Source organism: Castor canadensis, chromosome 6 (assembly GCF_047511655.1).
Source record: "Castor canadensis chromosome 6, mCasCan1.hap1v2, whole genome shotgun sequence".
Classification (NCBI taxonomy): Eukaryota; Metazoa; Chordata; class Mammalia; order Rodentia; family Castoridae; genus Castor; species Castor canadensis.
In genome coordinates, this window is record NC_133391.1 from 80,857,131 (window position 1) to 80,883,209 (window position 26,079).

A 26,079-nucleotide genomic window follows, 5' to 3' on the forward strand; every position below is an offset into this window, starting at 1 on the left:
TGAGGAAAATGGCTAGTGCTCTAAGATTCACAAAGAGTAAAAACGGCTGTCTTTGACTTCCTTCCCTGGTTAAAACAAATAGGTCAGCAGTTGTGAAAAAAAACCTTACTAGGATTGGCCCTGTGCAGCCACCATAGGGAAACAAACTTCAGGTCTCCTAGCAACAGCTTGTGATCACACTTGAGCGGCAGGCACACAGGTGAGTGCTCAGAAGATCTGAAGAGTGCCAAAAAGGACCTAGAGACCCTGCCTTCCATTCTGGCCTAACTATACGAAGTGTGATCCCTTCAGGGTGGGGTCTCTTCACTATGGCAGCTGGCTAAGGTCGCTCCCCTGCCACTGGAGTGGTGCGCAATGTTGCAGAACAGGCTTATTCCCTAAGTCCCACAGTGCACTTTCCCCCATCCCCCATGCTGTCTGCTTAAGTCCTGGGCCTTTGAATCTCCCCTAGTCTTCTTAATTCCTTGATCCTCCCTGCCTTGGTGAAAGCAAGTATGGCTTGGGCACTGTAAAAAATCGCATTATTGCTGAGAGCCGGTGACACTCTTGTATCCTAACTATTCTGGAGGCAGGTATCACGAGGATCACGGTTTAAGGCCAGCCCTGTAAAAAAGGGATACCCTATCTCAAAAATACCCAACCCAAAAAAGGGCTGGCAGAGTGGCTCAAGTGCTAGAGCCCTTGCCTACCAGGCATGAGACCCTAAGTTTAAACTCCTGTACTAAAAAAAAAAAAAAAGTTGCTACTTTTTTGGGCCAAGGGGAACTTTGGGGGAAGAGAAAGGCCTCTTGCTTGGGCCAAGGGGGACTTTGGGGGAAACAGAAGGTCTCTTGCTTGCTAGGCGGGTTCTCTATCTCAGCCCTAAAATTGTATTATTAAGGCATTACTTGTAGAAAAACATCCAACAGTTTTTACCTTCATAAATTAATAATACTGCTATTCTTAATCACAATTACATTGAATTTGGGATGGGGGTGGGGGGGTGCATATCATTGCAGTTGATGCTTGATAAGAAACTTAAATTGTACCTGAAAAAGCCAGAATGGAGATGAAAATGCCCCCACCGCAGATATATGTAGAAAAAACTCTGGCCATTATCAAACCAGATATTGTTGACAAAGAGGAGGAGATACAAGATATTATTCTCAGATCTGGATTCGCCATTGTTCAGGTAACTTCTGGGCATGATTATGCCTTTTTATCTGTTTATCTGTACCCCCTCTTTTTTAATGTTTATGGAAATGTGCTCACCCATTTAGCCTTAAATTTAGATTTTTCTAAATATAAAAGTCATATGTTATAGTTTTTCACACTTCAAAAGGATATAGAATGAATATGAGAAATCTTTTCCTTCCCCTGTCTTCTCCCACCCCAAGTCCCAGTCTAGAGAGAGGCAACCACTTACCAATTTCTGTTCTTCCAGGAGTTTTCTATGCATTCACAATCATTTTCCCATAAAAGAGGTACTTGCTCCCCTTGATCCCTTTACAAATTCCCTTAGATAGCACTGCAAATCATTACATCCGAATATCTTGTCCTTTCTAACTTCTGTGTGATACTTTCATGCACAATTTATTTACTTGTCTAAAGACTTTTAGTTATTATAAATATTTATATTTTAAGCCTTATATTTGCTCTGCAGTTGATTAACATTGCCATTCTAGAGACTTGAAAATGAATATAAAAAGTGTACAAGCTGTCTGTCTTGGTGGCTCTTGACTATTATCCCATCTACTCCAGAGACAGAGATTGGGAGAACTACAGTTCTAGGCCAGCGGGTAAAAACATGACAGCCTACCTGAAAAATAAAGCAAAAAAGGTTAAAAGCCAGAGATGGTGGAGTAAGCCTGTAATCCCAGCACTTGGGTGACTGAGGCTGCAGGATATCTTTTGAGGCCAGCCTGGGCTACATAGTGAGAACTTGCCTCAAAAAAATAAAAAGGATTAAGATTATCAATAGAATTGAATATTTTTAATTTTCCTTTTTTTGTACTATCCTTATTTTAATTTCTACCTTTCATTCTGTTATATTTATACAGTGACTAAAAATAAAAGGAAAAACTTCAGTCATCAGGAAAAATATGTGATTTCAGTTGACCATCCAAGGATAGATGGAGTCAAAAGGGATGGTACAAGAAAGTGCAAGGAAATATTTAATATAATTAAAAGATTTAGTTGTTGTTTTTTTTGATGTTGTTGGTTTTTTGGAGGCACTGGGGTTTGAACTTAGGGCCTCATACTTGCTAGGCAGGTACTGTACTGCTTGAGTCACTCCACCAGCTAATTAAAAGATTTAGGCTGCCAAAGTGGCTCAAGTGGTAGAGCACCTTCCTAGTGAGTATGAGGTCCTGAGTTCAAACCCTAGTACTGCCAAACAAATAAAAAGATTCAGCTAAACACAAATTTTAAATAAATACAGTTAGGAAAACTAGGTAGCCACTAAAAACACAAAAACAAAAAAACCCTTCAGGGCTTTGTCAATTGCTAGGCAAGCACTCTCCCACTTGACCTAATTCTTCCAAAAGAAACTGATATCTAAATATTTAAAAATTAAATCACATAGGGAGATAGCACTGGGGGTATAATGTAGTGATAGAGTACATATAGATTCCATGAGGCTCTGAGTTAAAAAAAAATCATGTAATTTCTAGAAGAAATGATGGATAGATTTCTTTTTACCCATAGAATAGAATAACGCAGGTACTGGTGGCTCACACCTGTAGTCCTAGCTACTCAGAAGGCAGAGATCAGTAGGATTGTGGTTCAAAGATGTCTAGACAAATAAATAGTAGGTGAGACCCTATCTCGAAAAAACCCAATACGAAACAGGGCTGGTGGAGTAGGCCCTGAGTTCAAACCCCAGTGCTGCAAAAAAAAAAAAAAAAAGCCTTTTTTTACTATGACTTAAAGTCTAAGAACCATAAAAGATTGGTAAGATTATATAATAAACATAAAAAGTTTCTGCATAATCAATAAATAACATAAGCAAAGGATAAATGACAAACTTGGGAAAAAGATTTGTAGTTCATAGATGCAGGGCTAATCTCTCCTAAAATACAAAAAATTCTGAGCCAAGCATCTGTAATCTTAGCTATTCAGGAGGCAGAGATCAGGAGGACTGTGGTTCGAAGCCAGCCTAAAAAAAAGTTTGAGAGACGCTGTTTCAAAAAAAACCCATCACAGAAAGGGCTGATAGAATGGCTCAAGGTGTAGACCCTAAGTTCAAACCCCCATACAGTGAAAAAAAAAAAAAAAATCTGAGATAACTTTTTTTAAAAAAATTAATGGAGGAGTTAGGTTAGTTCAGGTAGAGTGCTTGCCTAGCAATCTTTTTCTTTTCTCTCTCTCTCTCTCTCTCTTTCCTCCCTCCCTCCTTTCCTCCTTCCTTCCTATATATATATATATTTTTTGCAGTACTGGGGCTTGAACACAGGGCCTACAGCTTGAGCCACTCTACCAGCCATTTTTTATGAAGGGTTTTTTCTTGAACTGTTTGGCCAGGCTGGCTTTCAACCATGATCCTCCTGATCACATGATCCTTCTTGAGTTGCCAGGATTACAGGTGTGAGTCACTAGAGCCCAGTTTTGCCTAGCAATCTTGAGGCCTTGAGTTCAAGCCCCAGTACAGTGGGGAAAAAAAAGAAAGAAAGAAAGAAAGAAAAAGAAAGATGAAAGTAGAAAAATAGGCAGAACAAATGGAAAGTCATAGAAAAAGAGTTGATACATAGGTATAATCCCAGCACTATTGAAGTTGAGGTAAAAGAATCCTGAGATTGAGGCCAGCCTAGGCTATATATTGAAACCCCATCACAAAAACAAAACAAGTAAATAAGTAAATGAAAGTGTTGGGAGGTGTGGTTCAACTGGTAAAGTACCTGCCTAGCAAGTGTGAGGCCCTGAGTTCAACCCACATTACTGCAAAAAATTTGTTCTGCATGTTACTGAGGTGGTAGTAACTTATGTATTTGTCAAAATTCCTTATAATTGTAAGTAATAAACCACACCTCCAATCCATTTTGCTCTGGTTATTTTCTAGATGGCATCGAATGAACTATTTGCCTGGGCTGGCCTTAAACCTTGAGCCTCCTGATCTCAGCCTCCCAAGTAGCTAGGATTGAAGGAATTAGCCACCAGCACCTGGCTAAGAATATTTTTTTAAAAAAACTGAAAATAGTGCATGTCACACCCCTTATAGAAGGGAAGCTGGCAATTATCTACCAATGTTATAGATACATTTATCATTTGATCCAGCAGTCCTACTTCTGGAAATCCCTCTTATAGAAGTCTTTGTATTAATATCAAATGACATATATGTAGGTTATTTTTTACAGATAACAATGCTTGTGTTAGCAAAAGATTAAAAACTATTGTTTACTGGGAGATTGTTTATAAATAAACCTTGTCAAACCTAACACTGTAATGAGCAACTAATTGTATTTGTTTGTTTGTTTGTGGTATTGGAGCTTGAACTCAGGCCCTACACCTTGAGCTACTCCACCAGCCTTTTTTTGTGATGGGTTTTTTTGAGATAGGGTCTCATGGACTATTTGCCCAGGCTGGCTTCTAACTGTGATCTTCCTGATCTCTGCCTCCTGAGTAGGTATGAGTCACTGGTGCCCAGCACCTGGCTTAAGTTTTTATAAGGTCATATTTTAAAAAGAATTAATAACAAACTTAATAATTAAGTAGCAAGTGTTAATTATAAACTTAAAATTAGTGTAAATGTATGTAACAGTTTCCCTAGTCAGCAATGAATTTCAGACCAAAGGTAGCCATGGCTTATTGCATGCTGCTGCTACTACTGCAGCTACATTTTTTTTTTTTTTGCTTTAATTGTGGCAAAATATAAATAACAAAATTTGCAATGTTAAATACTTTTAAAGGTATAATTCAGTCTCATTAAATACATTAAATAAATTCACACTGTTGTGCAACTATCACCCTATCCATCTCTAGAACTTTTTCATGTCAAACTGAAGCTATGTCCTCATTAAAAACAATTCTGTTTCCCTCTTCCCCTTATCCCTGTAACCACTATTCTGTTTCTGTCTCTAGAAATTGGACTGTGACAGTTATTTAATATAAATGAAATCACACAATATCTGTTCTTTCATACTTTATATTCATAAAAATTGTAGTTGTGAGTCCATTGAACTTGAAATTTTCTTGTCCCATCTAGGGAAAACCTTCTGAAAAATGATAAATCGTTTCAGTAGATGGCAGTCTTTGCTTTGTTTCACACTAAGAATTTGTTTCTGATAGTATTTGATTTCACTGCTTATTTTTGTCAACCTAATTTCAAAAATTTCATCTGATTTAATTTTAAAGTTATCAGTGGAATCACTGATTTAGTATCAACTTTAGTTAAATATTAACCCTTAATTTTAAAAATTATGCTAAAAAGAAAAAGTAAAAAAGTTATCAAAAATGCTGGCAGCATGGCTCAAGTGGTAGAACACTGCCTAGCAAGTAATTCAAACCCCAGTATACCAAAGAAAAAAGAAAGAAAAAGCAAAAAAAAGTAACATTCTGATGCATCAGCTAGCATATCTGCAGAATGAAGAAGGTACGATGTAGCCCAGATTGGCCTCAAACTTGGGATCCTCCTGTTAGGATTGTAAGCGTGTGCCACTACGTGCAGCTGTCTCTAAACATTAGACCTGGGAGGTAAACCAAAAATCTACCAACACCCCTTATAAATAGTTCACAAAAACAACCTGTGAGTACAACACCTAGAGAAAGATTAAGGGAAATAAGATCTTCACTTAATTCCTGTTGTAGTGTGGTAAGACATCTTTTTTTTTTTGGTAAGACTGGGGTTCAAACTCAGGCTTCTTGTTTACAAAGCAAGTGCTATACAGGTTGGCCATACCTTCAGTCCATTTTACTCTGGTTATTTTATAGATGGGGTCTTGAGAACTATTTGTGCAGACTGGTCTCAAACAACAGTTCTCCTGATCTTAGCCTCCCAAGTAGCTAGGACTACAGGCATGAGCCCCCAGTGCCAGGCTATGGTAAGACATCTTAATGTAGAAAATGAAGTAAATAATCAAACCTTTTCAAATAAACCAGCATCTCAAAGAGAAGAAAACTGCAACTTCAAAAATGTTTTAAACACATTGAATCTGAAGAGAACACATATTTGAAAAGTACCAAGCTGGGAATGGTAGTGCAGGTCTATAATCCCAGCACTCAGGAGGTTGAGGCTTTGTGAGGATTGTGAATTCAAGGCCAGCCTAGGCTCCATAATGAGACCTGTCTCAAAACAAAAACCAAAAACTCCAATAAATCTAAATTACTTGATACTGGGTCATATAGAGCTCTCCAAAGTGATATTGTTAACTATAATCTTAAATAAGGATTAAATGAAGAAAAAGGAAAATTCATGAAATAAGTTCAAGAGAAGGAAGACCTTCTTTCTAAGGCTAAAACTAGTCAAAAGGTATAGATCAAAGGATTAACTGTCTCAGTTGTCAATAAGGAGATGGAAAACCTATAGTCAGACCCTTAACCTTGTGAGTTGCAATCATCTATGTCTAGATGATAAATTGCTACATTATAACAGAAGTGGAAAAGAATTTATAGGTGAGTAATTAATAATTTTTTCTCTAAAATATCTTGAAAATGACAACTTAATTAAAAGACACACAAGATATAAACCATTAGTGCTTTGAGGAAGGTATTCTGATGAACATCAATTAAGGCATTTTAATATATAAATATAAGGTAGATTCTAAAATGATAATTTAGTGTTTTGGACATATTTGCCTAAGAAAACTTGATATTTAAAAATATATGAAAAGGACCAGGCTGTACCACGGTGTTAGAGTACTTGCTTAGAATGCCCAAAAAAGTGGATATGGTGGCTCAAGCCTGTAATCCTAGCCACTTGGAGGCAAAAATCGGGAGGATCTCTGGACAAAGAAGTTCACACGATCCCCATCTCAACCAATGGCTGGGCCTGGTGGCATGCTTCTGTCATCTCAGTGTGTGGGAAAGCACAAATTGGAAGATCATGGTCCAGGCCAGCTCAGGCATAGAGCAAGATCCTATTTCAAAGATAACCAAAGCAAAAAGGGTTCAAGTGATAAAGCACCTGCCTAGCAGGTATAAGGCCCTGGGTTCAGTAATCCTCAGTATTGGAAAAAAACAAACCATAAAACACCAATATGCATAAGAATCATAAATACTGTCATGTCTTAATTTTAAATAATAGAATCAAGAATTATGCTTTATTAAGTACTCATAACTTCTCACATATCTTTTACTTCTTGACTAATATGAATTTCAATATGAAAACAAATGTCAGTACTTTTCCCCTAGCAACTGGTCCTTTACTGGTGAAAATACTATGCTTGTCCAGCAGGGCCTGCTCATAGTAGTGCTGAGCTACCTAGTTAAGCCTGTTCCTAAATATTTTCCTCTACACAGTTTAGATTCCTAGCTCTAAGTCTACCAATTTTACCAAGTTTCTGAAACCTAAGGAGACAGTGTCAGAAGGGAAGCTCTAAGAAGTAAGTCAAAGCTGGGTGCCTGTGGCTCATGCCTGTAATCCTAGCTTCTCAGAAGGCAGAGATCAGGAGGAACTCGGTTCAAAGCCAGCCTGGGCAAATAACTTGAGAGATCCTATCTCAGAAACCCCCTCACAAAAAAAGGACTGGTGGAAGGGCTCTAGGTGTAGGCCCTGGGTTCAAACCCCAGTACCGCAAAAATAAAGGAAGGAAAGGAGGGAGGGAGGGAGGAAGGAAGGAATCATACTGTACTTAAATCTAACCTATTTTAGAAAGATGGAATTCTGCTTCAATCATAGACATTTTTTTCACAACATTGGAATCGGCAAATATTTTTTGGACAATACCAAAAAGCACAGGAAACAACAGCAAAAATAGACAAATGGGATTATACCAAACTAAAAAGCCTCTATTTAATGAATAATTGTGAAACAACAATCTATAGAATGGGAGAAAATATTTGCAAACTGTACATCTGGTGAATATCCAGAATATTGATTTCCTTATGGAACCCAAAAACTCTATAACAACCCCCCTACAAATAATCTGATTTTAAAATGGGCAATAGGTCTAAATAGACATTTCTCAAAATAAATATATAAATAAAATAAAGACATATAAATGGCCAAGAGATATGTGAAAAAATGCTCCACCTCACTAGTATTCAGGGACATGTAGCTCAAAACCATAATGAGATATCCCTCTCTCCAGTAAGAATGACTATTAACAAAAAGACAAAAGATAACAAGTGTTGGCAAGGGTGTGAAAAAAAGGGCACCCTTGAACATTATTGGTAGGAATGTAAATTAGTACAACCATTATGGAATACAGTATGGAGATCTCTCCAAAAATTAAAACTAGAACTACCATTTGATCCAGCAATCTCCATACTGGGTATAGGTCCAAAAGAAATGAAATTAGTGTTTTTTGAAAAGACATCTGCACTCCTATATTTTTTTGCAGCACTATTCACAATAGCCAAGAAATGGAAACAATAAAAAAAAAAGGAAACAACCTAAGTGTCCATCAACTGATGAATGGATAAAGATGAAATATTGTTCAGCTTTTAACAAAAAAGAATAAAATCCTGTCATTTGATGGAACTAGAGATTGTTTCATTTTGCAAAATAAGACAGGTACCCAGAGCTGGGGGTGTGACTCAAGTGGTAGAGCACGGCCTAACAAGCACAAGGTCCTGAGTTCAAACCTCAGTACTGCCAAAAAAAAAAAAAATACAGGCAAAAGTACCACACGATCTCACTCATGTGGTATCTAAAAAAGTTGATCTCATAGAAGTTGAAAGTAACTGGGCACTGGTGGCTCATGCTTGTAACCCTAGCTACTCAGGAGGCAAAGATCAAGAAGATCATGTTGGAAGCCAGCCCTGAGTAAATAGTTCGAGAGACCCTGTCTCAAAAAAAAAAAACATCACAAAAAAGGGTTGGCATTGTGGCTCAAGTAGTAAGAGTGCCTGCCTAATAAGCATGAAGGCCCCAAGTTCAAACCTCAGTGTTGCAAAAAAAAATGCTGGCAAGGTGGCTCATGCCTTTAATCCTAATTACTCTAGAGGCAGATATCAGAAGGATCATGGTTCGAGGCCAGCCCAGACAAAAAAGTTAATGAGACCTCTATCTCAAACCAATGGCTAGGTGCATAAGCCTGTCATTCCACCTACACAGGGAAGCACAAATAGGAGGATTGTGATCCAAGCCGACCCAAGCATAAAGCAAGACCTATCTCAAAAGTAGGGCTGGTGGAGTAGCTCAAGTAGTAGAACACCTGCCGGCATGAGCCCCTTAGTTCAAACCCCAGTACTGCCAAAAATAATAAACAGGTAAGTAAAAAAAGATAGGTGGCTCACAGAGTGGCTCAAGTGAGTGCCTAGCAAGTGTGAGGCCCTGAGTTCAAACACTAGTACTGCCAAAAAGCATGAGATCACAAAATAAAGATAGGACTGGGGTATAGCTTAGTGATAGAGTACTTGCCTAGCTAGCATGTCCAAGACCTTAGGTTTGATCTCCAGCTACACACACACACACACACACGCACGCATACACACATAAATTTAAGTTAAAAATCACAGAGTGATCTTGGCACTCAAGAGGCTGGAGCAAGAGGATTACAAGTTCAAGGCCAACCTGGGCTACATAGCAAACAAACAAAAAGCTGGGTGCTAGTGGCTCATACCTAGCTTCTTGGGAGGCTAAGATTGGAAGGGTCATGGTTCCAGGCCAGCTAGGCAAAAACGTTTGGGAGACCCCCATCTCAGTGGGCAAAATATGGGTGTGGTGGTACATCCATGTCATCCCAGCAATGCCAGGAAGCCTAAAAGAGGAGGCTTACCATCCAGGTCAGCCTAAATAAAAAGTGATACCCTGTTTCCAAACAGAGCAAAAAGGGCTGGGAGCGAAGCTGGAGTGGTAGAGTAAAGCATATGCCTAGCAAAGGTGAAACTCTGAATTCAACCCCCAGTACCTCAAATAAATAAATAAATAAATAAATAAATAAATAAGGTCAGTGAGATTTTTACACTTTGATTAGTGAATTATCTTCATGTCTCATCCTTTATTCCAGCCAGAAGTTTTTCTTTGATGTCTATTTTTAGTCCTTCCCCTCCTGATTAATTAATTTTTTTTTTTTTTGCAATACTGGCAAACTCAGGTCCTACAACTTGAGCTACTCCACCAGCCCTTTTTTTGTGATGTATTTTTTTAAGATAGGGTCTTGCCAGTTATTTGCCTGGGCTGATTTTAAACCTTGATCCTCTTGATCTCTTCCTCCTGAGTAGCTAGGATTATAAGCATGAGCCACTGACACCAGGACCTGATTGACCTTTTGTTGGGATTGAGAAGCATTAGTAATAGATTTCTTTCTTTCTTTCTTTCTTTTTTTTAAGACAGAGTCCTACCATGTAGTCCAGGCTAGCCTGTAACTTTTTTTTTTTTTCACATAGTTTGGGAGAATGTTGCATATTATATATGCATATGTACATATATATTATAATAATTATAAAATTACATCTTGCATATGCATAGCTGAATATATAAAGTTTGAGTTGCCATACACATACACACACATACACACATATGGCAACTCAAGCATTTAAAAATGGACTATTTAAGTGTATATAAAGACTTCAGAATTGCCCTTTTCAGATTCATTACTATAAAATTATTGGCTCTCTGACCCTTGGTTCCACTTTTTTTTTGGCAGTATTGAGTTTTGAACTCAGGGCTTCAAGCTTGCTATGTAGACATCCACCAATTGAGCAACTAAGCCAACCCCGGTTTTGTGCTAGTTTTTTTCAAAATAAGGCTTCTTGAGCCATCTGTCCAGGCTGGCTTTGAACTGCAATCCTGATCTCTGCCTCCTGAGTAACTAGGATTACAGAAGTGAGCCACAAGCATCTAACTTGGCCTGTGATTCTGAATAATAGAAGAGACTTTCAGAAGTCACAAAAGTAAAGTATAAGTAGATTTTTGTTTTGACTAATTTTCAAAACTTACATATTTTGCTTTTGTCAATTCAAAATAATTGTACCTAGCTCTATGGCTATCCATCTTGAAAATAAACTACAGTCATTGGGTCATGACACTTCTTATACCTAAAAATAAGTACCATTTTAATGATTTTTTAGAGTGAGGATCATTTTTTATTGTCATTGGGATATTATGGCCAAAACATTTAGCATTTTGGTCTGGAACTTGTGATTCTCCTGCATCAGTCTACTGAGAGCTGGAATTACAGGCATGATCATACCTGGTTATATGATTATTTATTTGTTTATTTATTTTTTGGCAGCACTGGGGTTTGAACTCAGGGCCTCATGCTTGCTCGGCAGGTGCTCTTACCACTTGAGCCACTTTTTTGTGATAGGTTTTTTTGAGATAGGGTCTTGTGAACTACTGATCAGGGATGGCTTCAAACCATGATCCTCCTGCTCTCTACCTCCTGGGTAGCTAGGATAATAGCGTAAGCCACCAGTACCTGGCTAGATGATGATTTTGGTTGTACTGGGGTTTGAATTTAGGGCCTCATACTTGCTAGGCAGGCAGCCTACCACTTGAGCCACTCTGTCAGCTAGATGATTTTTGTAAAACACTCAGAATGGTTACTTTTAGTGAAATCAAGATACTTTCATATTGGAGTTGTTTAATACTTCATTCTTATAGATTCTCATTTGCGAAAAATAACATTTATTGTCCAAAATGTTTCATATTCTTTCAAATGGAGAAACATATGCCACTAATTTTCCTTAAGACTACAGTAGCAAATCAACACATTTATGGCAGAACCAGAATAAAGAATACCCAGGTTCAGCTGGGCGCTGGTGGCTCACCCCTGTAATCCTAGCTACCCAATAGGCAGAGATCAGGAGGATCGCAGTTTGAAACCAGCCTGGATAAATAGTTCATGAGACCCTATCTCAAAAACCCTTCATAAAAAAGTGCTGATAGAGTGGCTCAACAAAGTGTAGACCCTGAGTTCAAACTCCAGTACTGGACAAAAAAAAAAGAATATCCATGTTAAGTGAAAATTTTCTTACTGTTCATTATACTACATTTTTTTAAATCGTTTTTTATTTTGTTTTGTTTTGGTGGTACTACTGGGGTTTGAACTCAAGGTCTCCTGCTTGCTAGGCAGGTACTCTACCACTTGAGCCACACCAAAATCCCTTGTATGTTATTTTTAAGTACTATAATGACACCAGCTCCCAAAATAATGTAGGAAAATTTCACAATGAATAGAAAAATAACGCAAGTAGATATGGAAAGATGAATTTGGAATATTCTAAAGTCCAGTTTTGCTTTTTTAATGTATATGAAATGCTCATTAACAAAGTCTTAATAAATATCAGACCCCAAACTCTAAAGTTCAGTACAGGAAAGAGTAGGAAATACTTTGGAACTAATAGGTATAGGCAAAGACTTTCTCAATGGAATGCCAGCAGCTCAGCAACTAAGAGATAGTATAGATAAATGGGACTTCATAAAACTAAAAAGCTTCTGCTCAACAAAAGAAATGGTCTCTAAACTGGAGAGAACACCCACAGAGTGGGAGAAAATATTTGCCAGCTTACACATCAGACAAAGGACTGATAACCAGAATATATAGGGAACTCAAAAAACTAAATTCTCCCAAAATTAATGAATCAATAAAGAAATGGGCAAGTGAACTAAACAGAACTTTCTTAAAAGAAGAAATTCAAATAGCAAAAAAAAAAAAAAAAAAACCATGAAAAAATGCTCACCATCTCTAGCAATAAAGGAAATGCAAATTAAAAACACACTAAGATTCCACCTCACCCCTGTTAGAATAGCCATCATTAGCAACACCACCAACAACAGGTGTTGGTGAGGATGGGGGTGGGGAGGGGGGGAGGAACTCTTTTACACTGCTGGTGGGAATGCAAACTAATACAACTACTCTGGAAAAAAATTTGGAGGCTTCTTAAAAATCTAAACATTGATCTATCATATGATCTTGCAATACCACTCTTGGGGATATACCCAAAAGAATATGACACAGGTTACTCCAGAGGCACTTGCACACCCATGTTTATTGCAGCACTATTCACAATAGCCAAGTTATGGAAACAGCCAAGATGCCTCACTACTGACGAATGGATTAAGAAAATGTGGTATTTATACACAATAGAATTTTATGCAGCCATGAAGAAGAATGAAGTGTTATCATTCACAGGTAAATGGATGGAACTGGAGAACATCATTCTGAGTGAGGTTAGCCTGACCCAAAAGACCAAAAATCGTATGTTCTCCCTCATATGCGGACATTAGATCAAGGGCAAACACAACAAGGGGATTGGACTTTGAGAACATGATAAAAACGAGAGCACACAAGGGAGGTATGAGGATAGGTAAGACACCCAAAAAACTAGATAGCATTTGTTGCTCTCAATGTAGAGAAACTAATGAAGATACTTTAAAGTGACAGAGGCCAATAGGAGAAGGGAACCAGGAACTAGAGAAAAGGTTAGTTCAAGAAGAATTAATTTAGAAGGTAACACACATGCATAGGAAAGAAATGCAAGTCAACTCCCTGTATAGCTATCCTTATCTCAACTAGCAAAAAACCCTTGGTCTTTCCTATTATTGCTTATACTCTCTCTTCAACAAAATTAGAGATAAGGGCAAAATAGTTTCTGCCTGGCAGTGAGAGGGTGGGAGGGAGCAGGGGGAAGGGAGGGGGCAGGGGGAAGGGGGGAGAAATGACCCAAACATTGTATATGCACGTATGAATAAAAGAAAAAAGAATGCAAAAAAAAAAAAAAGTCTTGATAATTGGAGTGTCACTTTAAGAAGGAGGTGCAGTGAATTTGTCATTAACAAACCATATACGAGAAAGGGTGCCAAACTGGAATAATTTTCTTAAGTAGATTAAATAATTCCTCTAATTATCTTATTTCAATATACATTTAATTATCACATATTTTCCTCACATACAAAGATAAGTCTCAAATTTGTAATCAGATTGGTCTAATTTTGAGTTATTAATGGCTTAATAAGGTTTTATTGAACTGTCACTTTAAATGCTTTTGTTGACTTTGTTTTTCTTATAGAGAAGAAAACTGCAACTCAGTCCTGAGCACTGTAGTAACTTTTATGTGGAACAGTATGGGAAAATGTTTTTCCCAAATTTAACAGCTTACATGAGTTCTGGACCACTCATTGCTATGATATTAGCTAGACATAATGCCATCTCTTACTGGAAAGAACTTTTGGGACCAAGTAATAGTTTAGTAGCTAAGGAGACACACCCAGACAGGTAATTTTCTTGGGATGGGAGATTGAAACTACATGTGAAAATGAAAAAAAAAAATCTGATTTCATTGCAATGAAAGTTTCCTTATAATTTGGAAGCTTTCCTAAATCTACTTGTCTTTCAGGGTAGTCAATTTTACATTTTAATCATTTCAGTATATACCTTAATATCAAATACTGAAAAAAAGTCTCAGAGAACATCTGATTTATGGTTGACTGGCCTTGTTCTTTTTCTGATTCTTGAATTAAATTGCCACTGAAATAGGATTTTTTTCATGGGAAAAATGAGGTTTTTGTTTTGTGTTTTATCATTGTTTTTGGAGACAAGGTCTTACTGTGTAACCAAGACTGGCCTCAATCCTGGATAGGATGGTATTTTAAAAGAATATTATTTACTTTGCAAATACAAAGCCCTGAGTTCAAATCCCAGTCCTTCCAAAATAATAATAATAATAATAATAGTAATACAGGAGCAGAAACCTAAATTTTCAACATTATCCCTAGTGTCTAAAAACAAGAGGACATTGAGTTATTGCACTTCTGACTTCGCGTTGCTTTTTCACTTCTCATAAACTGACATCTCTTTTTTACTTAGAGAACTCCTATTTTTCCAGTGTATCCTTCTTGCAGATTTAAATGTATTTGACCCTCATATAGGTTGACATAAGCCTAAATTCAAAATAGATTGAAGCCTCCATATGTGAGATGTGGCAATATTTTATTATAAAATTCCTAAGTATAATACATTCATATAAAGTAAGGAAGATGATATTAGATTGGATGGGCAGTGTCTCTAATTTGCTTTTAGTCTAAGGGCACTTTATGGCACCGATGACCTAAGGAATGCACTTCATGGGAGTAACGACTTTGCTGCAGCAGAAAGAGAAATTCGTTTCATGTTTCCTGAAGGTGAGTTACAGATGACTAATTTCTCAACCGCATCTACTAATTATTTATCTTTTTTTAATTTTGGAAGTATGTCTGGAATGGAAGATAGAATTTTCTCCAATATATTTTACTATGCTTTTGAGTTGTACTTAGTCAAGAACTTGAAGTCAGGGCTGGAGCATGGCTTAAGCAGTAGAGCACCTGCCCAAGCACAAAACCCTAAGTTCAAACCCCAGTACCTCCAAAACAAAAAACTTGAGGGGGAGGAGGGATAAAAGAGAATGGTGCAAGGGGTGAATTCAAGTATGATATGTTTGATATATTGTAAGATCTTTTGTACATGCCACAATGTACCCCCACCCAGCACAATTAAAAAAAAAAAGAGGAAGAAAGGAAGGAAGAATATCTTGAAACCATGATCCAAAAACTCAAACAGTTCCCTTACAACTAAATTGCACTCTCTAGGTAATCATTGGAAAGTTAAAATTTTTTTTCTTTTTTCTTAGATTAGACATATTTAGGATTGCTCTTTTCCTTCTGTGTTGTAACTCTTTCTAGTTACCCTTACCACTTCAGTTAAAGATGTTGTACATAGGGGAAAAAAAGGATCTCTTATTTACTATGTCCTCTAATAATTTATTAGTACCTAACAAAGTTTCATATCATTCTGAAATTAATAATTGTAGGCCCTTTTTTGGTTTGTACCTTGTCATTGAAATTGTAATTTTTTGGAAGTGGACATACTGAAGTGCTTATATTTTGAGTTTGTTTTTTAGTGATTTAGGGGGGCACCAGTATTGGGGATGGGGTCCAGGAATGTGAGGCAAGTGCTCTACCACTAAGCTATATCCACAACCTTATATTTTCAGTAATATTTTCAAGGCAGAAAGAAAATTTGGTAAACACATGAGGCCAGCAACTTCACTTTCTCATCTTTTTCAAAAGTAGAAAAATAATCAACTTCAAAAAGCCTACTATGAGTGTATATTAATGTGTTCTTTTTATTTTGCATATTTTATTTTATTGCAAGTTTGGTTCACTTCCCTAGAGTTTAAACAGAGCTGAAAAGTCAAAATTTTCCAAAGTCTGACATACTTTATTTAAAAATCTGCTGAGTGGGGTAGCACACACCTATAATCAGCACTCAGGAGGCTGAGTCAAAGGGATCTCAAATTTGAGACCAGGCTGGGCTACATAGCAAGAGCATGTCTTTTTTTTTTTTTTTTTTTTTTTTTTCGGTACTGTGGCTTGAACTCAGAGCCTTGTACTTGTTAGCAGGCACTCTACCACTTGAGTTGTTTTGCCAGCCCTTTTTATATTGGGTATTTTTGAGATAGGATCTCTTGAACTATTTGCCCTGCTGGCTTCAAACTCTGATCCTGATCTCTGCCTCCTAAGTAGCAAGTATTACAGGTGTTGGCCACCAACACCCTGCCAAGAGCCTGTCTCAAAAGTACAATATAATAGACAAAGATCTGAAATATAAGAGTAGTCATAAAATTATATAGATGGAAAGATAGTTTAGATGTATATTCACTAATCTGTAAGAGAGTAAGAACTGCATTATTCAATATTGTATCTGTACCTGCCATTTGTTTGTGATCTTTTGTTTTGTTGGTCGTGGTGGTACTGGGACTTGCACTGAGGACCTCATGTTTGCTAGGCAGGCACTCTACCACTTGAGCCACTCCGCCAGCCCTTTTTGGTGTTGGGTATTTTTGAGGTATGCCCTCTCAAACTATTTTCCCAGGCTGACTTCGAACTGAGATCCTCCTGATTTATGCCTCCTGAGTAACTAGGATTATAGGGCTTGAACTCTTGATCCTCCTGCCTCAGACTCAGGGGTTCTAGAATTACAGGCATGTGCCATCAACTATTTCTGATATGCCCAGCAACTATTTTTGATATATTTCAAAAATAATTAGAAGAATCCAAAGGTTCCCAACACATAGAAATGATAAATACTTGAGGAGATATTTAAAAAGTGGGATGCCAGGTGGCAGTGGCTTATGCCTATAGCTACTTGGGAGTCTATGATCAGGAGGATCATGGTTTGAGACCAGCCAGGGCAAATAGTTCTCAAGACTCATCCCCGAAATAACCAGAGCAAAATGGGCTGGAGGTGTGGCTCAAGTAGTAGAGCAAGTGCCTGCTTTGTAAGCGAGATCCCACCCAAAAAATTAAAAATAAAATAAAAATTTTAAAAATGGGACAGGTTTATATAAAATTCTAGGAAACTGTAGTCACAGAAGCTAATTACAGTCGAGCACTGGTGGCTCATGTCTGAAATCTTAGCTATTCAGGAGGCAGAGATCAGGAGGATCTTGGTTCAAAGCCAGCCCAGGGAAATAGTTCATGAGACTCTATCTCAAAAAACCCATCATAAAAAAGGGCTGTGGAGTGGCTCAAGGTTTAGGCCCTGAGTTCAAGCCCTAGTACCACCAAAAAAGAAAAAAAAGTTAATTACTAGATGACGAGGGGAAAGGGTAAGGAGAATCAACTTAAAGAGGCACTTGGTGGTGACTGGTGTTCTATAGTTTGAGCATGGTAGTGGCTACACAATTGTACACATTATCAAAATTCATTAAGCACCTTAAGATGTGTGAATTTTATTGGCTATAAATTACTGCTGCTACTTTTACTAATAGAAGTTTAAAAAACATGAAAACATGGTTATTTCTTATGGCGTTAAAAACTCTTTAAGGCAGCCTTTAAATGACTGTATATCATTTAATCATTTATGTTTTCTTTAATGAGACTGTATTTGCATTTTCAGTGATCGTTGAGCCCATTCCAATTGGACAAGCTGCTAAAGACTATTTAAATTTATATGTAACACCAACTCTGCTTGAAGGACTCACAGAGCTTTGTAAGCAAAAACCAGCAGATCCTTTTGTAAGAAATGTTTTTTTTTTCACATATAAGAATACTATTTATAGTTCTTATATTAAAATTTTTGCATGTTTTGAAACAGTGAACATATTGAGAGTTGTTTATTTTTATTTTTGCAGTGATAGAATCAAACCCAGGGCTTTGAGCATGCTAGGCAAGAGCTACCACTGAGCTACATCCTCAGCCCCCTGATCTGTAGTTTTAACAACAGTACCGCAATAAATGTTTTTTAACATTGTTTTCACTATTTCTGTATATACCTGAAAAATCTTATGTTTGTGTTTTATTGTGGCCAAATATATATAACAATTTATATATAACTTAAAATTTGCTATTGTAATTTGTTTTTTTTTTGCAGTACTGGGGTTTGAACTCAGGACCTGTACCTTGAGCCAGTCCACCAGTCCTTTTATGTGATGGGTTTTTTCAAAATAGGATCTTGCAAATTATTTGCCCAGGCTGGCTTTGAACCGTGATCCTCCTGATCTCTGCCTCCTGAGTAGCTAGGATTACAGATGTGAACCAATGGCACCTGGCTTGTAATATTTTTTTGGTGGTACTAGGATTTGAATCAGGGCCTCATGCTTACTAGCTATTGTAAAAATTTTTAAGTGAACAATTCAGTGGCATTAATTACATTCACAATGTTATACAATACAACCATTCTGTTGTCTATTTCCAAAATTTTCTCATTGTTCCAAACAGAAACTCTATAGCCATTAAGCAATTCATTCTTTCACTTCGTGGTCACCTCAGCTGCTTTCTGGCTCTTTAAATTTGTCTGTTCTAGATATTTCATATAATTGAAAACATACAGTATTTGTTCCTTCGTGTCTGGCTTAATTCACTTTAGCATAATGTTTTCTGGTTTCATCCATGTAGCATACATCAGAATTACATTCCTTTTTATAGCTCAATAATATTCAATTCAATTATGTGTATGTAGTGTATTTTGTGTGTCCATTCATAAATTGATACATAGTTGGATTGTTTCTGCTTTTTGACTATTGTGTACAATGTTGTATAAATGTTTGTTTCAATCCCAGTTTTTAATTATTTTGGGTATGAAGAGTGGAATTACTGGGTCATATGGTAATTCCGTTTAGCTTTTTAAGGAGCCACCAAAAACATTTCTAAACAGTGGCTGCACCATTTTATAGTCCTATCAGCAATGTATGAGAGTTTCTACTGGAAATCTCTTTTCAAATTCAAGTTCTTTGCTTATTCTTTGTTTGGTTGTTTTCTTTTTTTCTTTTTGATAGAACAGGTGTTTGAACTGTTTTGTTTGTTTTGAAGACATTCTCAAGCTGGGCATGCTGTTACACATCTATAATCCCAGCACATGGGCAGCTAAGGCAGGAGATTTGCCACTTCAAAGCTAGCCTGGGTTATATAGCAAGATCCTGTCACAAAAAGATTTAAAAAAAAAAGAAAAAGAAAGAAGATAAGGTCTTACTAAATTGTTCAAACTTGATATTTTCCTCAGCCTTCTCAGGAACTGGAATTATAGCCATGCAAGATACCAGGCTGGGTCTGGGGATATAGCTTAGTGGTTAACTGTTTGCCTAGCATGTATAAGGCCTGGGTTCAATCCCTAGTACCAAAAAATCCAAACCAAATTAAAACAGGCTGTTTTTGTCTATTTTTTAGTTGGGTTGTTTGTCATTTTGTTGTTATAACTCATATTTTGCATAAATTATCAAATACATGGTTCACAAATATTTTCTCCTGTAGGTTGTCTTTTTACTTTCTTAATAATATCCTTTGATATACAAAACTTTTTTAATTTTAATGTAATTCAATTTAACTAGTATTTTCTTGTGTTTCTTGTGCTTTTGGTATTATATTTAAGAATCCATTGCCAAATCCAAGGTCATGAACATTTCATTTTCTCCTATGTTGTATTCTAAGATTTTAATAGTTTTAATTCTTTTTTTTTTTTTTTTTTTGCCATACTGAGGGATTGACCTCAGGGCCTCATACTTGCTAGACAGGCACTCTATCACTGGAGCCACTTCGCCAGCCTTTTTGTGTTGGTTATTTTCAAGATAGGGTCTTGCTTTATGCCAGGTTTGGCCTGGACCTGGTCTTTCTATTTGCACTTCCTGATAGAGTTCAGATGACAGGCAGGGATCACTGTGCCCAACCATTGGTTGAGATGGGGTTTCCCAAAGTTTTTGCCTGAGCTGGTAATAGATCTAACTTCAATCCTCCTGAGTAGCTAGGCTTAAGTCATCACATCCAGCCTAATTTTAGCTTTTATAATTAGGTCACTGATCTAATTTGAGTTAATTTTTTATATGGCATGAGGTAGGGGCCCAATTTTGTTCTTTTTTTTTTTTTTTGGTGGGACTGGGGTTCAGAGCTCCATACTTCCAAAGCAGGTGCGAGTGACATCTCCAGTCCTTTTTGCTCTGCTAAATTTTGGAGATGGGGGTCTCTCAAACTATTTGCCCAAGCTGGCTTCAAACCATGATCCTCCCAATTTCAGCCTTCCAGGTAGCTAGAATTATAGGCATAAGCTACCAGTGCCTGGATCTAATGTCACTCTTTTGCATGAAAAAAATCTAGTTGTGCCTTTTTTTTTTGGTAGTACTGGGGTTTCAACTTACGGCCATGTGCTTGCTAGGTGGGTGTAGTTTTGCCATTTTTTATTTTTATTTTTATTTTATTCACATATGCATACAATGTCTGGGTCATTTCTCCCTCCTTCCCTCACCCCCTCCCTTAACTCCCCCCTCACCCCCTTCCTCTCCCCCACTACCCCCTCACTACCCAGCAGAAACTATTTTGTCCTTATCTCTAATTTTGTTGAAGAGAGAGTATAAGCAATAATAGGAAGGACCAAGGGTTTTTGCTAGTTGAGATAAGGATAGCTATACAGGAAGTTGACTCGCATTGATTTCTTGTGCATGTGTGTTACCTTCTAGGTTAATTCTTCTTGAACTAACCTTTTCTCTAGTTCCTGGTCCCCTTCTCCTATTGGCCTCAGTTGCTTGCTTTAAAGTATCTGCTTTAGTTTCTCTGCGTTGAGGGCAACAAATGCTATCTAGTTTTTGAGGTGTCTTACCTATCCTCATACCTCCCTTGTGTGCTCTTGCTTTATCATGTGATCGAGGTCCAATTCCCTTGTTGTGTTTGCTCTTGATCTAATGTCCGCATATGAGGGAGAACATATGATTTTTGGTCTTTTGGGTCAGGCTAACCTCACTCAGAATGATGTTTTCCAATTCCATCCATTTACCAGCAAATGATAACATTTCGTTCTTCTTCATGGCTGCATAAAATTCCATTGTGTATAAATACCACATTTTCTTAATCCATTCGTCAGTGGTGGGGCATCTTGGCTGTTTCCATAACTTGGCTATTGTGAATAGTGCTGTAATAAACATGGGTGTGCAAGTGCCTCTGGAGTAACCTGTATCATATTCTTTTGGGTATATCCCCAAGAATGGTATTGCTGGATTATATGGAAGATCAATGGTACTGGGGTTTGAACTTATGGCCATGTGCTTGCTAGGCGGGTGTAGTTGTGCCATTTGTTAAACAGACTATTCCTTCTGTATGACTGAATTTGGTACCCTTGACAAAAATAAATTGAGAGAGAAACATGGCTCAAGTGGTAGAGTGCCTGCATAACAAGCACAAGGATCTTAGTTCAATCGTCAGTACTGCCAAAAAAAAAAAAAGAAAAAAATATATATTGATCTCATATTGTTTTGGATTGGGTGCATGGCTCATGGCTCAAGTAGTAGAGCTCCTGCCCAGAAAGCATGAGGCCCTGAATTCAATCTCCAGTACCTCAAAAGAAAAAAAGGTAAAAATAAATAAATTGGGACTGAACTTGGCTCAAGTGGTAGAACACTTGCTTAGTAAACTCAAGGCCCTGCATTCAATCCCCAGTACTGAGAAAAATATTGGCCACAGATATATGGGTTTGTTTTTGGAAATAGTTAAAATTTTAATTTTAATTAAAATTACCCCCTACTTCTGATTATTTTTGTTATTCAAATAATCATATAAATATACCTTCTTAAGTAGACTGTCTGAACTGTGTAAAACTTAAGCATCCAGATATGAATATGTGCTTTGAAAAATTTATAACTAATCTTCCATGTTTTGTTTTTCAAACTTAAAAAAAATTTACTCTGAATTCTATTGGTCTATATGTCTATCCCTATACCAGTACCACACTGTGTTGATTGCTGTAGCTTTACAGAAGATGCTTTGTAGAAGATTTTGGAAATTGGGAAGCACAAGTCCCCCATTTTTTCCCCTTTTTTGGGAGGAACAGGATGTTACCTAGCCTAGCCTCCAACTCCTGGACTCAAGAAACCCTCCCTTCTCAGCCTCCCAAACAGTTTGGACTTTATGTGTATGCTACTGTCCCCAGGTAATTTTGTTCTTTTTCATGATTGATTGGCTACTAAGAGCCACTTGCTATTTCATATGAATTTGGGATTGGATTTCCATTTTTGCAGAAAAGGCTGTTGGAAATTTGACAGGGACTGCATTAAACCTATAGATTGATTTGGGCAGTACTGACAACAGAATTAAGTCATCCTATCCTAAACACAGGATGTCTTTCTATTTATTTAGGTCTTTTAAATTTTCTTTCAGAAATGTTTTAGAGTTTTCAGTATATAACTCTTTCACTACCTTGGTTAAATTTATTCTTAAGTGTGTGTGTATATGTATACACAAATCTGTGTATGTGTATGTTATTATAAATGGAAATGATTTCTTTCTTTTTTCTTGTTTGTTTGGATTTTTTTTTTTTTTTTGAGGCAGGGTCTTACTATATAGCTCAGGCTGGCCTCAAACTAACAATCTTCCTGTTTCAGCTTCCTGAGTGCTGGGATTACAGAAGTGTACCACCATACCCAGCTGGAAGTGACTTGTTAATTTTCCTTTTAGACTGTCATTGATGTGTTAATCTTGCAACCTACAACTTTGTTAAATTTGCTCATTAGCCCTATTGGGTTTTGGGGTTTTTTTTTGGAGATTGGGTTTTGCTATGTAGTCCATACTGGCTTCAAACTCCAGATCCTCCTGCCTCAGCCTGCCTAGTGCTGGGATTACAGGTGTGTACCACCATGCCTGCCCTCTTTGGGAATTTTTCTCTTTCTTTCTTTTTTTTTTTTTTTTGGTGGTAGTACTGGGATTTGAAATCAGGGACTCATGCTTGCTAGGCAGGTATTCTGTCACTTAAGTGATGACCTCAACCTTTCTTGCTTTAGTTAGTTTTTAGATAGAGACTCTCATTTTTTGCCAGGGCCCACCTGGACTTTTGATCCTCTTACTTACACTTCCCATATAGCCTGGATTATAGGTATAAACCTGGCATTCTTTGGAATTTTTTCTGTATGGGATCATACCATCTCTGAGCAGAGATAGTTTGACTTCTTCCTTTCCATTTTAGATCTGTTTGACAATTTTACATAACATAAATCATGGTGTTTCTATTTTTAAATTATTAGCAATTATTTCCTAATGTATCTAATATTCAGCCTATATCTAAACCTCCTTAATTATTTTTTATTTATTTATTTAGACAAGATCTTGTTATGTTACCCAGACTCATCTCAAACTTCTGGGCTCAATGATTCTCCTGCCTCAGCCTCCCAAGTAGCTGGGATTACAGTTGTGCGCCATCAAGACTGGTTCCATTTTCTTCGTAGCAAACTTTTTTGTTGTTGGTACTGGGGTTTGAACTCAAGGCTTCAAGCTTGCAGGTGCTCTACCCTACTTGAGCCACACCTTCATCCCTTGGTTCTGTTTCTGTGTTCTTCTTTTTTTTTTTTGTACTGGGGCTTGAACTCAGGGCCTTCACCTTGAGCCACTCCACCAGCCCTATTTTTGTGAAGAGTTTTTTGAGATAGGGTCTCAAGGAACTATTTGCTCAGGCTGGCTTCGAACCACAATCCTCCTGATCTCTGCCTCCTGAGTAGCTAAGATTACAGGCGTGAGCCACTGGCGTCTGGCCCATTTTCTTATTCTTAAAGTGGTTTTGAGAACTGTTTAAGTTTCTACTTGATACAGTTTATATTGAAAGGAAATATTTAAATGTTTATTATCTTAAGTTTTTTTTTTTTCTTTTTTCCATAGATTTGGCTAGCTGATTGGCTGCTGAGAAATAATCCCAATAAACCTAAACTCCACCCCTGTTCAATTGCAGAAGAGTCATAAAGTCCACCAAAGAACAACTCATGGCCTCTTATTGCAAAAGATTCTGCATCTACTTTTTAAAGAAGCCTCATTCCTAAGGGTTTAAATAACAACATTAGAAATAAATGACTTCTAAAAGTAAATATTTAAGGAACAACTGTGTTCTATGCAACAGATAATGTTCTCGAAGGTAAAATATAGGTTTAGGATATGATTTTAACAATAATGTAACATTAAGTAATACAAGACTGATGCAAGATGTTGCTAGATTTTTTTTTTAAGCTTGAGAAGTAAGGCATGGAAATTTAGTTATAAATTTTCTTAAGCATATACCCCATATCTAGATGCATAATTAATGTACCTGTCAGATAATCTGTTAAAAAGGTATAATTATAAACTGGGTGTGGTGGTACACACCTGTAAACCGAGCACTCATGAGGATTATGAGCTTCAGGCCAGCCTAAGCTACATAGTGAGATCCTGTCTTATTTTTTTTAAATTGTAATTATATAAATAACTGTTTAGTATAATGGGAATAGTCAGAACCAGAAGAATGGTTTTAACTAACCATTCTAAATAATTATTTCCTTGATAAGTGCCCTCTAAGGGTGACCAAATAATTGAATGATGACTCACCTTTGTTGGCCTAGGACTTTCCTGGTACTGTTACCACAAGCCCTGCAGCCTGGGACCCCCCCCTCAGTTCTGGTCAACGATTGATCACCCTACCAAATAATCCTTAGGTTAGGATTTCCTAATTATGTTTTTATGGTGAGGTATTAGTTTGAAAAACAATGTAAAATTCTCAGTTCATAAAGATATTTTAATTTATTTTGTTTTGGGGAGGTGGTACTGGGGTTTGAACTCAGGGCTTCATGCTTGCTAGGCATGCCCTCTATTGTTTTAGTCTTGCCTCCAGGCCATAGTTTACTTTTTTTTGTTGTTTTATTTTCATTTTTAATTTATTTTTATTTTGTACAGTTTACTTTTTAAAAAAGGGTGTAGGAGCTGTGGATGGTGGTACATACCTATAACTCCAGCATTCTGGAGGCTGAGACAGGAAGACTGTGAATTTGTGGCCAACCTGTTCTATATATTGAGTTCAGGTCAGCCTCAGCTACATGGCATGATCCTGTCTGTAGAAACAGAAGCAAAGCAAAACAAAACAAAATGTATAAAAGTCTTTGAGAACCAACATGGTAGCACATGCACTTGGGAGGCTGAGGCAAGAAGGATCAGAACTTGGAGACCAGCCTGGGCTATAGTAAGACACTTGTCTCAGGAAAAAAATAAATAAACAAAACCACCTTGAAAGACAATTAACGAGGTTTAGATACAGACTGAATATTAGATACGTTAGGGAATAATTGCCAATTTTTTTAGGGTGAAAATATGATGGTAAAGGGCTAATGGAGTGGCTCAAGCAGTAGAGCGGCTGCCTAGCAAGCAAGAAGCCTAAAGTTTAAGCCCCAGTATTGCCAAAAAATATATATATGTGTGTATATATATATATATATATATATATAAAGGAGACAAAAAGAATATAATCTTAGGTATTGGATTTTCATTTTTAAATACTTATGCATAATATTTATGGTATTTGAGACTTATTTTCAGATGATTCAACAAAAAAGTACTTTTATACATGCAAATATATAGCAAAGTTAGGGAAATATTAATAGTTATATAGTCTAGGTGCTCATTGTATTATTCTTTTAAGGTTTTTTTTTTTTTGAGACAGGGTAATTATTTGTTTTTGAGATAGGGTCTTGCTTTGTAGTCCAGGCTGAACTCAAACTTGTGATTCTCTGCCTGAGCTTCCTGAGTTCTGGGATTAT

The 26,079-nt window shown here is 37.1% G+C and overlaps 1 protein-coding gene across 3 annotated transcripts; it reads left to right on the top strand.

Moving 5' to 3' along the window:
* The first annotated feature begins 146 nt into the window (after positions 1 to 146).
* Positions 147 to 24,765, top strand: Nme5 (NME/NM23 family member 5). 3 transcript variants are annotated; one of them, XM_074075338.1, is made up of 6 exons: positions 147 to 199; positions 999 to 1,171; positions 14,092 to 14,297; positions 15,102 to 15,202; positions 17,958 to 18,050; positions 24,182 to 24,765. In XM_074075338.1, the coding sequence occupies exons 2-6, from the start codon at positions 1,043 to 1,045 to the stop codon at positions 24,193 to 24,195; spliced, it is 543 nt and encodes a 180-aa protein (XP_073931439.1). In that variant the 5' UTR covers positions 147 to 199; positions 999 to 1,042; the 3' UTR covers positions 24,196 to 24,765. The 3 variants fall into 3 exon arrangements, with proteins under 3 accessions (XP_073931439.1, XP_020040825.2, XP_073931438.1); XM_020185236.2 differs by having other exon boundaries at positions 17,958 to 18,076; positions 24,182 to 24,757; XM_074075337.1 differs by lacking the exon at positions 24,182 to 24,765 and adding an exon at positions 18,193 to 19,758 and having other exon boundaries at positions 17,958 to 18,076.
* The last annotated feature ends 1,314 nt before the right edge of the window (positions 24,766 to 26,079 follow it).